Source organism: Somniosus microcephalus, chromosome 12, assembly GCF_052327205.1.
Source record: "Somniosus microcephalus isolate GS21.2 chromosome 12, FLI_Smic_1.0, whole genome shotgun sequence".
Classification (NCBI taxonomy): domain Eukaryota; kingdom Metazoa; phylum Chordata; class Chondrichthyes; order Squaliformes; family Somniosidae; genus Somniosus; species Somniosus microcephalus.
This window is the reverse complement of record NC_140998.1, coordinates 106,824,219-106,837,871: the sequence shown is the minus strand read 5'-3', so window position 1 is coordinate 106,837,871 and position 13,653 is coordinate 106,824,219. Positions and strand designations below refer to the sequence as shown.

Sequence of the window (13,653 nt, the reverse complement as noted above, 5' to 3'; positions counted from 1 at the left end):
TCATATTTTGTCTTTGTGTTGATATTTACAAAGCTGATACACTTCTATTTATTTCCATCAACTGTAAAGATTGAATTATTTAGTATTAGGCAGAATATTTGTAATTATTGACAGGTCTTGTAAGAGTATACTTAACTATACAATTGACTGACATATCACTGTAATCTTCAATGATGTATGAATGATTGATGTTTACATATGCTATCACCAGAGTACATGTTAGAGCTTACAGCAATCAGAAAATTCATTGTGAGCATACAGAGCAGGGTATGAATAGTAAATGATAATGGTTCCTACTGGCAATGCTTTACATACCTCTTCTGATTGACAGAATACCCAACAGAGAATCCACAAGGGACTTCCAGTTCAGGAACTTTCTTGCAGATAGTAAATTGGTGTTGGCATACACACAAAATAAATGACATGATTCAGCAGATTTCAAATCCGAACCTAAAACTCTGGAGACAGAAGTAAATATTCATCAAACAGTTGAACTTTAGATTGATTTTATTTTGCATCGGCAGCACTGTGTTAGTTTTAAGCCAACCTCGGAAATCAGGGATCTCAGTGCAATGGATGTGACCCATATGTTTTGTGCTTTTTTCTTCTTTTTGTGCATGTGATTCTCTTTGAAATAGGGATATTGGTGCTGTACTTTCTCATTTGTGCATTCCTTAGAAGTGAGCCAGGATGCTACTGCCTGTGGGTAGCCGTAGTTTGGATTGGAAGCATTAGTACTTGCTGGCCGAACACAAAATTATATCTTGCACACAGGTTTGGAGAAGTCAGTAGATTCAGTAGCCTGCTTAGGGAATGGAAAAATTTGAAATAAGGGGCATTAAAGGGATCACTCTCATTTATTTTGTTGGGGAGGGGAATACTATATAGGAATAAATGCCTTATATTTTGGTCTAAACTCTTGAGACTACGAATCAGTAATTACCTAATGGCAAACTTCCAGCTCAATCTTCTCATCTGCCGTGTTTTGTAGGTTGTTGTACACATGATCACTAGGCATGCAATGCATAAGCCATTAGCACATACAGTGTTTTGTTTTGCATTTGTTGTCGGTTTAATGATAGTAACAAGACAAACTTTTTTTCAAGAAAAATGTCTTCAGGTTAAAAAAAGAAAGGAAGTACGGGACTAAATAGCAAGTCATAAAAATTTCTGGATAAATTTGACCAGATACGGAAAATAGGTGGGACGTCCAAATATTTAAGTAAGCTCTGGGTAAGTTTATAAAATGTCCAGAAGGCCCAACAGACCCACTAAGCGCCTTGGAAAGCTGGTTTGACATTGCACTGGTCTACTGCATCCAGTGTGAAACTCAAGCAGTGCAAGACTGCCTCCTCCAGGAGTCGCACTTCGCTCTTTTTTGGACTCTGGTCAGGACCCAAAGGCAGACTAATTCGGTAACTTTAGTCTTGCTAAACTTTAGCAGAAACTACTTTGCAGTGTAAGTACTAAAACCCAAGCCAGGCCATTTCCCACAGAGTAAAAAGGCAAATTTAAGACTTCTTTATGAGGAATTGTGTTGGCTGAATCTCCTGATTCTGTTTGATTTTCACTACATACCAAAAGTCCTATATTAAAGAGTTTTCCAAAACTGCTTTTTATTGTCACTGGAGGTACAACTTACCGGACTATTGTTTTAAAACAGTTTATGTGTCGTGTAAGTGAAGTATTGTAATATTAGCTTTTTGACGTGTCTTTTTGCTTTCTGTGTAATTATCTTTCTTGTAACTATATCTATTCATGTTAGCCTGAACGTACTGTTCTGACAATGTGGCATTTACCGCCTTTTAGAGTAAACCAGAGAATGTGGTGAATATCTAATGCGGTCTTTGGTGCATTATACCATAATTAAGGGTAATTGTGTGTCCCATGGCACACTATCCCACTCACTGGACAATATCTCACTCACAGTGAGCATAACAGTGCAGGTTGTGCCTCTCCAGTGTGACTACAAGGCAAATGTGTTGTGAGAAAGCCTGGGCTATAATATTCATGATTAATTTTTATAGAAGTCTGTTCTGTTAAGTGTGTAATTTCACAGGACATTTTCTTTTAAGCATATAGTTTCACAGATCCATGCCACCTAAACTCCCCTCCCCCAGTTCCTCACATTACAAAAGCTAATCTGTTAATTGGTCAATTATCTACTGGAATCCAGCCAATAAAGATACCACACTCAAAAGCTCTTTAAACATTTCTGCATGGATTATTATGGTAAATAACAGTCTTTTATACATACATACATTAGTTTTGTGGTTGCTGTAAGCAAATTATTCACATTTTCCTGAAATAATGGAAATAAATACCTTATTTTAACAGTGGGATCCCACACTCTGTTAATGCTTACATTAAGAGGAGTGCATGTGGGGAAATCACTTATATACCTAACAGGAGTACACTGATCAAATATTGGCCCAGAAATTCGGGTCTCCACGGGTGAGTACGCACGGGGCACTCACCCGTAGGCCGAATGGAATTGCCGGTTTTTTGCATGCACTGCGCATGCGCGGGAAACCGGCACTTCCGATCCTCTGAACGAAGAGGTTCAGAGGTCGAACGTGCACGCAGGAGAGGCTGCGCGTGCGCTTTTGAACTTAGGTTTTTTTTGCAGGTTTTCCCGGGATCGTAAGTCTGCAGTATTTAGAAATGTAAAAAGCAGGCGTAAGGCCTGCTTTTTACAAGGTAAGTGGTCAATTAATTAAAATTAAAACATTTTTCCACAGGTTTATTATTTTTAAATACTTTAAAGCAAGGTAAGTTTATTTTTAGCCCCGTTAGAATATAAAATTATTTTTTTCAAAAATTTAAATTATTGTTTAAAATAGTTATTTAATGTAATTTATAGTTTATTTTAAAAGAGTGATTTAAAAAAAATTATTTGAAGGTTTACTGCTATTTTGGGGCCGTAGTATTCATAAGTTTTGACAGGTCTTCCTGTCAATCTTATGAATGGGCTTTTCCCTCCTCCGATTGGCTGCCCATGGCTCACGTGATCCCAGGGGACGCATCGCACTAACTGCGACCCTGGGACACGCAAGCACAGTGCGCCGGCAGCTGGGCCAGGCCCCGGAGCGGAATTCCACGGGGCCCTACAGCTCAACTGCCGGCGCGCAAGGTAAGTGCAGGTCGGGAGCTTACACCCGCGGGAAGCCCCCGACCCGAATTTCTGGGCCATTGTGTTTAAAGCACAAACAGCGAATCAGATAATCTGGTGATGTTGGTTAAGGATATTTGTCAGGATACCAGGATCTTTTACATTCTCCTGAACAGGCAAATCGGGCCTTGGTTTAGCATTTCATCCACAGCACCTCTGACAATGCAGCACTCCCTCAGTACCTATGCATTGTAAGTTGGAGTGCCAGATTGCAGTTCTTGCCCGTGGTACTCCACAGTTTGAAGCCTTACCCAGATCATTGGGGAAAGGTACTTCCTGTGAGAGTGAAGGGAGAGTCGAAGAGGGAACCAGTCTATAACACTGTCACACTGCTTCCATCGTACTGCTAGCTGTGGAGCGATGTTAGCAGAGGGAGGCTTGGAGGTAGGCCTGCCTGCCCACTGTCTCAGTTAGGGGAATAATGTTCAGCATTGGGAGGAAACCCAAAAAAAGCAGGATAACAAGAAATATAACAACAAGATTGGAGAAAGAAACTGATGTTGAAAGCTGGCAATATTGCAATAGAAGGTCTAGCAGCAGCATTTTCACATTGCAGGTAAAACAATACTGAGATTGTTAAGAAGGTTGCAACCTTGATTATTTTACCGTGGTTTGTTTTGCATTCATGTTGAAAACTATTGTACCAATATCTTGGGATAAAAGTACTGAATTACGCTAGGATATGGGTAAATTAATTGTGTTGTGAACAGAGGTTATGGAATGCAGTTTGACTGAATTGGGAATGCTAATGAATGCTATTGGGGAAAGGTTTGTGGTCTGAAGCCAGATTTAAAAGTACAGAATTGAAACAGAATGGAAAACATTGCAGGTAAAATATTAATAACTGTGGAAGCGGCCTGGGATTACCTGAAAAAATCTGTCCTAGACTACAAGGTGATTGTTGTAAATTGCTTCTGCCTGTAATTTGCAACAATCAGGGCTATGCAAGAGAGCTGTGCTGATGGAATTAAGTGATCTAAGCCCTTGAAACTCTGGTGACATAAAGTTGAATGAATAGTATTGTAATACCAACCAACTGAACAAAATTCTGACATTGTAAAATCACTCCCACACCTTGCCCTGACTTGGCCTTGGAGACAAGAAATTGTAAGCAACCGTAATTGTTAACCCACTGAGTACTGCATTTCATTTGGATCTTGCTAAACGTGAGCCTGCATTCTGTAAAATTATACAGTTGAATAGCACACAAGGGAGAGAGAATACATTACTCATTTTGTGAAAAATCTAAGTATGCTATTTTATTGATGCAATGCCCACATGCTAGCAGGATCCTCAAAGGATGGTATCTGAAATCCCTGCATTGGAGGCTAAGCTTACAGAGAACATCCTGACCTGTTTGATGAATGCTGAGCTATTTATGTTTACTAGTTACATGCACCTCTGTTTCTAGGGAGAGATACAGCTTATCAACTTGGAGACCAGGAGAGATGCTGTGGAGCAGATGTCACTGAAGCTTTATAGCGAACAGTACACAAGCGGTAACAAACGAAAACAAGAATTTGCTGCAATGTCAAAAGTCAATCGGGTAGACACTTACAGGTATGGAATTTACTGCAGAATTATTTTTTTCTTTAATAGGAATCTATAATCACCAAGGCCAATTATTTCACAAACTACATCACATGGTTGTACTTAAGTACACAATAATATACATTCATCTTTATGACTAAAATATAACTTATCCATGAGGTGCTGTGGGCCATCAGCAGAAGCAGAATTGTATTCCACCACAATTTGTAACCACATGCCCTGGCATATCCCTCACTCTGCCGTTACCATCAAGCCTGGTTCAATAAAGAGTGTAGAAGAGCATGCCAGGAGCAGCACCAGGCATACCTAAAACTGCGGTGCCAACCTGGGGAAGCAACACAGGACTACATGCATGCTAAAAAGCAGAAGCAGCATGCTATAGACAGAGCTAAACGATCCCACAATCAACGGATCAGATCAAAGCTCTGCAGTCCTGCCACATCCAGTCGTAAATGGTGGTGGACAATTAAACAACTAACGGGAAGAGGACACTCCATGAATATCCCCATCCTCAATGATGGTGGAGCCCTGCACGTGAGTGCAAAAGACAAAGCTGAAGCGTTTGCAACCATCTTCAGCCAGAAGTGCCAAGTGGATGATCCATATTGGCCTCCTCCTGAGGTCCCCACCATCACAGAAGCCAGTCTTCAGCCAATTTGATTCATTCCATGTGAAAGCAAGAAACGGCTGCGCACACTGGATACAGCAAAGGCTGTAGGCCCTGACAACATCCTGGCTGTCGTGCTGAGGACTTGTGTTCCAGAACTAGTTGCGCTTCTAGCCAAGATGTTGCAGTATAGCTGTAACACTGGCATCTATCCGACAATGTGGAAAACTGCCCAAATATGTCCTGTCCACAAATAGCAGGACAAATCCAATCCGACCAATTACCGCCCCATCAGTCTCAATCATCAGCACATTGATGGAAGGTGTCGTTGACAGTGCTATCAAGCAGCATTTACTCACCAATAACCGGCTCACTGATGTCCAGTTTCGGTTCCGCAAGGACCACTCGGCTCCAGACTTCATCACAGCCTTGGTCCAATCATGGACAAAACAGCTGAATTCCAGAGGTGAGGTGAGGTGAGAGTGACTGCCCTTGACATCAAGGCAGCATTTGACCAAGTGTGGCATGAAGGAGCCCTAGTAAAACTGAAGTCAATGGGAATCGGGGGGAAAACTCTCCACTGCTGGAGTCATACCTAGCACAAAGGAAAATGGTTGTCGTGGTTGGAGGTCAATCATCACAGCCCCACGACTTCGCTGTAGGAGTTCCTCAGGGCAGTGTCCTAGGCCCATCCATCTTCAGCTGCTTCATCAATGACCTTCCCTCCATCATACGGTCAGAAGTAGGGATGTTCGCTGATGACTGCACAGTGTTCAGTGCCATTCGCAACTCCTCAGATAATGAAGCAGTCCATGCGCGCATGCAGCAAGACCTGGATGACATTCAGGCTTGGGCTGATAAGTGGCAGGTAATATTCGTGCCACACAAGTGCCAGGCAATGACTATCTCCAACAAGCGAGAGTTTAACCACCTCCACTTGACATTCAACGGCATTACCATCGCCGAATCCCCCACCATCAACATCCTGGGGGTCACCATTGACCAGAAGCTTAACTGGACCAGCCACATAAATTCTGTGGCAACAAGAGCAGGTTAGAGGCTGGGTATTCTGCGGCGAGTGTCTCCTCTCCTGACTTCCGAAAGCCTTTCCACCATCTACAAGGCACAAGTCAGGAGTGTGATGGAATACTCTCCACTTGCCTGGTTGAGTGCAGCTCCAACAACACTCAAAAAGCTTGACACCATCCAAGACAAAGAAGCCCACTTGATTGGCACCCCATCCACCACCTTAAACATTCACTCCCTCCAGCACCAACGTACCGTGGCTGCAGTGTGTACCATCTACAAGATGCACTGCAGCAACTCGCCAAGGCTTCTTCGGCAGCACCTCCCAAACCCACGACCTCTACCACCTAGAAGGACAAGGGCAGCAGGCGCATGGGCATACCACCACCTCCAAGTTCTCTTCCAAGTCACGCACCATCCTGACTTGGAAGTATATCACCGTTCCTTCATCGCTGCTGGGTCAAAATTCTGGAACTCCCTCCCTAACTGTAGGAGTACTTTCACCACACGGACTGCAGCGGTTCAGGAAGGTGGCTCACCACCACCTTCCCAAGGGCAATTAGGGATGGGCAATAAATGCTGGCCTTGCCAGCGACAGACACATCCCATGAATGAATAAAAAAAATACAGCATCATTCAGTAGTAAACCCATATCAGGTCCTAGATCATTAAGCAAACTTACCCAAGATATTGAAACAGATGATAAAATGACAAACTTGAAGCTAGGCCTCAAGTACCATTTTATGGGGCCACCAAGCCTTTGAATATATGTTGATAGACACAGGACTTTGCTGAGCTTAATATTGTGTTCTTCATTTCTTCACATTCTGTTTACTTTATATGAAGCAAGATATTCTATCATTGCACTGTGTTTAAGAATCCCAAGATAGCAACTGTTTAAAGCTACTTTGAGCTTTAGATTTTCTCTCTCTTAATGGTTTACACCTCAGAGTGTTTCAACAACAGGAGGGAGAATAATGGCCAGTAATGCTGAAAAACATAATCGTGTCTAGCCCAATCGCATTTCAGGTATTTCCAAGGGACCTGCCTTATATGTTGCTCCTCTTGATATAGCTCCATTCATGAATGGAATAAAAAAGCGAAAATCCTTATGTGTTGTCACACAGTGTGTGCGCACATTTGGGGCAAGAATTGCTCTAGTCTCTATATGTTGCAACATCATAAGTGCATTCAAAAAGAACACAATTATGACTACACTACACATAACAACCAGAGTAATTCTGTTCCTCCTCCCCGTGTGTCTCTATTTTGTTGTTTTCCACTTTTTATAGCTTATTTGATTTACAACAAGAAGAGAATTATATAGCACCCAAAATTCCAGTACATTGGGGAGCAAAAGTGGTGTAAGAAAGAAAGGCTTGCATTTATATAGCGTCTTTCACAATTTCAGGATGTCTCAAAGCGCTTTACAGCCAATTAAGTACTATTGAAGTGAAATCACTGTTGTAATGTAGAAAACAGGCAGCCAATTTTGCGCACAGCAAGCTCCAGCAAACAGCAATATGGTCATGACCAGAAAATCTGCTTTAGTGATGTTGATTGAGGGATAAATATTGGCCAGGACAATGGAGAGCACTCTGACACTCATCTTCGAATAGTGCCATGGCATCTTTTACGGCCACCCGAGAGGTTAACAGGACCTCAGTTTAATGTCTCATCCAAAAGATGGAACCTCTGACAGTGCCGCACTCCTTCAGTGCTGCACTGGAGTGTCAGTCTAGATTTTGTGCTCCAGTCTCTGGAGTGGGTCTTGAACCCACAACCTTCTGACCCAGAGGCTAAAGTGCTACCACTGAGGCCCGGCTGACACCCTGAAAGAGTAGTTCGGTGTTGGTTCTGCATTCTGGATTGTAACTCAGATATGCCAGTTATACCCATTCTATAATGTGCACTAAATTCCAGTGGAACTGGGTACTGGCAGAAGATATGCCCACCCCCAAAGTGGTGCATGTATGCAAGTGACAGGGTAATGAGGGCAAAAGCTGCTGTCCCAGAAATTTCAACATTTATATCAGAATTGCATTTGACTTGCTAAGTCTGTAGAAAAGAGGGGTAAGTTAACTGCATAACTTGTCAAACTAGGAAGTGACTGAGTTCACAGGCTTTGAATCTCCTCAAACTTTGTCTGAAACATCAGTGTTGACTGAAGCAATTAAGAAAAGTATTTTCTCAGCTGTGCTGCTAAGAAAGGATTCTGCAAACTGCCTTCCAACAGTTTCAGGCAGGAAAGTCTGTTTCTTCCCACTCTTGAGAAGGTTATAGGTTCAAGCCCATTCCAGAGACTTGAGTACGTAATCTGGGCTGACATTTCAGCGCAGTTTGTGGGACCTTGCTGTTTACAAATTGGCTGCTCCGTTTCCCTACATTACAACAATGGCTACGCTTAAAATGTACTTCACTGGCTGTGAAGTGCTTTGGGACTATCGTGAGGTCATGAAAGGTGCTATATAAATGCAAGTTCTTTCTTTCTGTCATGAAGCCCTTCCCATAGGGGTTTTCTACGGGCATCCCCGTCTATGTCCTTATAATGGAGGCGGAACAGGGTTGGTGGGAGAGGAAGACATGCAGGATAAGGCTGCACAAAAGAAGAAAACCAATTAGGGGGGTACCTTTCCAGTGGAGTCCACAGAACATGCTACTCCTTTGCGGATGTCTCAGAAGAGGTCTGCTGAAGGTGGCAACTGTTCAGTAAGAAGGCATAAAAGGAATTCTCTCCCATTGCAAACTAACCTCCAAACAACATACTTTGGAACAATGGACTTCATATCAAAAAGTGGTTTTACAGTGCACACATATATATATATTTACAGCAAATGTTTCTTTTTTCTACTGCAACTGCCCCTAGTGCCACTGTGTTGTTCTTAAACCTGTTGTGGTGTGCGAAAGTGCGACCTGAGTGTGAGGAATGGCTGCAAAAGGCCATCCAAGGCAGATGAACTAATCCTTCAATTAGGCAACAACATCCACAACCTGAAGCCATGACGCAGCTGTCGTAGAGAGCAAGTCAATGAAAGAGAAACCATCGACAGTCCGAAGCACAATACCAGGGTTCAAGCTCCTGCCTTAAAGAGGTGTGGAGGACGGTCACAGGAGCTCTGACAATAGTCGACTGATGATGAGCAATGCAAAACAATGCATAAGGAAAAGATAGGTTTTTTGATCCTCATTTATCCCCTTGCACAACTCCCCAGCCGAGGGCCGACAAGCTCCCAAGCCACTGATCATATCACTCTTAAGCTAGCCAATAGAAGATGTGCAAAGGTTGGTCGAAATGACTGAAATTTTCTTTCAGCCATTGTGGAGGAGTACTTTCCCTCAGCTTGACAGCTGCCCTGAGAGGGTGGCTAAATTGGCAACTTGCTAGGTGGTGAATCGGATTTGCCCTCCAGTACCACCCCCTGTTCCTCATTAGTCAGCCTAGACACTGGTGTCAGCAGACTATTCCACTGTGGAGCCCACCACAGCCAAGCCTGATCATGCTGGCGTCACTGAACACCGATCAGGAGAGGGAACCCTGTCAATGTTCTCCTCGCTATCCCAGGGGCACTGAGACTAATTTTAGCTCCCTTACAACCACCCCATCTAAAATCAGCTAACTCAGCATAGATTGGAGATTGCACTTGGTCTGAGTGGCTCAGCTACTCCATGTCTTAACCAGCTCAGCCATCAATGAAGAATCTAAGGCTTGTACTTAAGTATGAAAGTGCTGTTAAACTTTTGGGAAGGTACATTATGCAGGAGCAGAGATGAACCATGAAGTACAGAAATTTATCAAGCACTAGCATATTTTTTAAAACAACATTAAATGATATCTCTTGCGACTCTGTGTGATTTATTTTACTTCAATACCATTAATTTTGTCTTTAGAAAATTATTAAATTGATATTTAAAAAATTGAATCATTTACAAAATGTCAGATTATGAATTAGAGCCACATAAAATAATTTGAATTTGAAATCCAACCTAAACTGTGCAACATGTAAACTTTAAAGATCACGTGCAATTTATTTGAATACATGTGCAGTGGAGCCACATGCATAAGGCACTCTTTGAAGGAGAAACTAGTTATTTACACTTTTGAATATACTTGAAGAGATCAAAATTCCATTCCGTAGTTATAGAAGAACTTGTACTCTGCATTTGTAATATATTTTAAAAGGTAAATGCTTCAATAAATCCAATGTGCTGCTTTAGTTTACTCAGATAGAATCTATATGCAAAATCGTGTGAAATTCATGATTTGAATAACCTAGGACATATATTTTGATGTGAAATCCCAGAGAATTAATTCTGTTTCTCACTGAACAGATCATTATAGTTGCAGCAGAAACAATTCCCTTTTCAGAGTGCAGAGTAGAATTTCTTCATTCCCTTCTCCATTTAGGTCTATTTTTATTGAACCAGATTTTGGAATCGTTTCGAATGTGGCTGAAAATCATTCTGTAGAAGAAGATTTTTATTTCCATTAACTGTTATTGAACGACACAGTTCTAAAAACCTGGCAGAGTTCAATGGTTAATTTTTCTTACGGATCATTCAACGTCCAGTGCTGTTGATGCACATTGATGTCAGGAATTACATTTATGTAAATCTTGAGAACTGTGCATTATCTTGTTGATGTCTGCACTTTTCACGATTACCACTTCTTACTGCATCAGAGTGCTGGAGCTGAGTTGTAAACTAGAGACTTTGCTTAACTCAGACACTGTGCTTTGAACTGAACATGGCTTTAATCCTTTCAAGCTCCTCAATCTAATGATTTATTTAGCTGAAAACCGTAATGATCTCCCTTTGAATTTTAACGATTACTGTCTTTTTGAGAATTCCTCATTTTGACTTTTTGGCCTCACCTTTGCATCGAACATGTCTATGGGGAACACCTGTCTAGTGCTGCATCCAGCCCTTTTGAGTGGTTTGGCATACTCACTCATGCCCAACTAAAATGTCTGTCTGATATACTTTCATCTTCTTATAAAACCTTTGGCTGTAGGTTTGCCTTCAGTGCTGTTGTCCCTCTTGTGTACCTGATGCACATCTATCTAGTCGAGATGGTGCTGAAAAAGACTGTATTGAAATGGAGAATGCTAAATGGTTTAAAACAAGAAAAAAGGCAATGATTGACATTTCTCCATAATATATTTTATTATATTTCTTTCCTATACATTGAAACAGTGACAAAATAATGGTCATGGGTTTATCATTGCTGAAATCTAATTATATGAATGTTTAGTGTTTTTGTCTCTCTGATGCATTATTACCTTATTTTATTAATCATGTTGTGCTATCTACTTATATTAGAATTTAATGAAATCTTGCTGACTAGTTTCAAGTTTTAATTTTCTCTATAACAAGCAATTACATTTTCCAGTCAGTATTCATTCAGGAATATATATTTTATTTATATAATGCATAATGCATTTTTAATTCTACTTTCCAGCCTTCTGGACTTTGAATCAGAATACCAGGAGCTCTGGGATTGGCTGATTGACATGGAATCCATAGTGATGGACAGCCATGACCTGATGATGTCAGAAGAGCAGCAGCAGCATCTTTACAAGGTTAGAGCCTATGTTACTGTCTTTACGTGGATATGGAAAATCTGATTAGCCTGACAAGTCTTTCTCTCGGAGGACATCTTGACGTTCATTGTATATATCATGGTGCCTATTAGAATTCCCTTCCCTGTCCCTAACTTCATTTCCATCTCCTGCATGCCAGCAGAGAGTGCAGACATCATAATTGCCAAAGAGTTCCCTTTATCACATTCTATTAAGTTTAATTTTATAAAGGAATGAAGAATTCTTCCCATAGATGAGTAGAAATAAAGGAGACAGGATTAATAAATAGACTGAAACAAAATGAATAGTCAATGAAAGTAGGGGCTCTACTTTACAGCATGTGTTTTGATTCGAGGTTTCAGACAGATTAGTCTGTCCTTCAGAGGCTCTAAGAACAAAATTTGCCAGGAGTCTAGTTTATCGCTGCACCGACACTAGTCGGCTTTCAATGATTTTTTATTAGTAATAGATAAAGCAGTCCTTATTGCTTTAAGTTGTTATTTTATACATGATTAAAACAAATATTTTAGACTCTAATATTAATTTGAATTCCCTCAAATAATAAATGAGAAATATATATTTCAGCACCTTTCTGTTACATAGCCTATTAAGTACTCTATTTTGTATGATATTACTTTATCCTTTTATTGATACAAAATCTCAAAGCTTGTACTGTAGATCTGATGGCATTTTAAAACAGAGCAGGGGTAATATGTTAGAGCATTTCAGGGGTTATTTTCAGCAGAATCTCCACAGCAGTAAATCTGCCTCGTTTAGGCTATTTTTTATTGTTGTAATTCTGACAGTTGTCATCCCTGAATTGCTTTGAACATATGGCACATTTCAAAGAGCAGATTGTGAATCGTAAAGGAAAAAAATTAATAACCACCATCAGAATTGACAACAGGATAATGGCAAGAAACAACCACCCTCTGGCTCTTTTAGTAATTTTTCATTTTTATACAAGGAATGGAAATTCAAGGTCAAACAGAAGCCTATCTCTTATCTTAGGGGCTTCATCAGAAGTTGCTATCATCTTTAAGAGTGGCACCAGGAGAAATATCTCAAGTCCAGGCTTGCGCATTATCAGTTACAGTGAGGAAAGCAGCTAGGGGCATTGTCTGTCACACAGCCAGCGGGGGGTGAATGCCACTAATGCGTAGCTGGTGTACAGGGGTGATAGATAAGGGGCAATCAGATTTTGTATTTTTGAGAAACCGTGAGGAAAGAAAACAGACCACTTGCAGGAACCAGCACTGGGAGAAAACCAAGGATAGCTGTGAGAGCAAATCACACACACATTCTCCAGGGGCATAACTACATACATGAAAAGAGAATTTTTGAAGCACAGTAGTAAGCACAAAGGAGCTCGTGTATTCTTTGATTTTCATTTGAATGCACCACATTTGGGGTCCTTCCTTTACCTGGATGAAACGGGCATGCTGCTAATTAGCGGTGGGCAGCGAGGCACATACAGACTGCTGAAAGAAGCAATTTCTTTAGACTTCAAAGTATCCCTTAGCATAGGAGAGCTTGTCCAAAAGAATCTAGTGCTCTGCTTCATTTGCTGTTACTGTCTACTCACAGCTTCATTCCTCACCTCCACTGAACTTTATCCTTCCAGTCTCCTTTCTTTACTTCTTGTTTGTGTTAACTGCTGTTATAAAGAAGTTACTTTTTTTCCCTTTTTTTAAGAATATAATGCATTTCCTCCACCA

The 13,653-nt window shown here is 41.1% G+C and overlaps 1 protein-coding gene across 9 annotated transcripts in view; it reads left to right on the top strand.

The window, feature by feature from the left end:
- The window catches only part of akap6 (A kinase (PRKA) anchor protein 6), a 508,272-nt gene that overhangs the window by 341,329 nt on the left and 153,290 nt on the right, over nucleotides 1-13,653 (top strand). For all 9 annotated transcript variants that reach the window (XM_086003387.1, XM_086003384.1, XM_086003390.1 and 6 more), the window contains 2 exons: nucleotides 4,584-4,732; nucleotides 11,815-11,935. In XM_086003387.1, coding sequence (XP_085859513.1) covers nucleotides 4,584-4,732; nucleotides 11,815-11,935 — 270 coding nt within the window. The remainder of the gene's footprint in view (nucleotides 1-4,583; nucleotides 4,733-11,814; nucleotides 11,936-13,653) is intronic.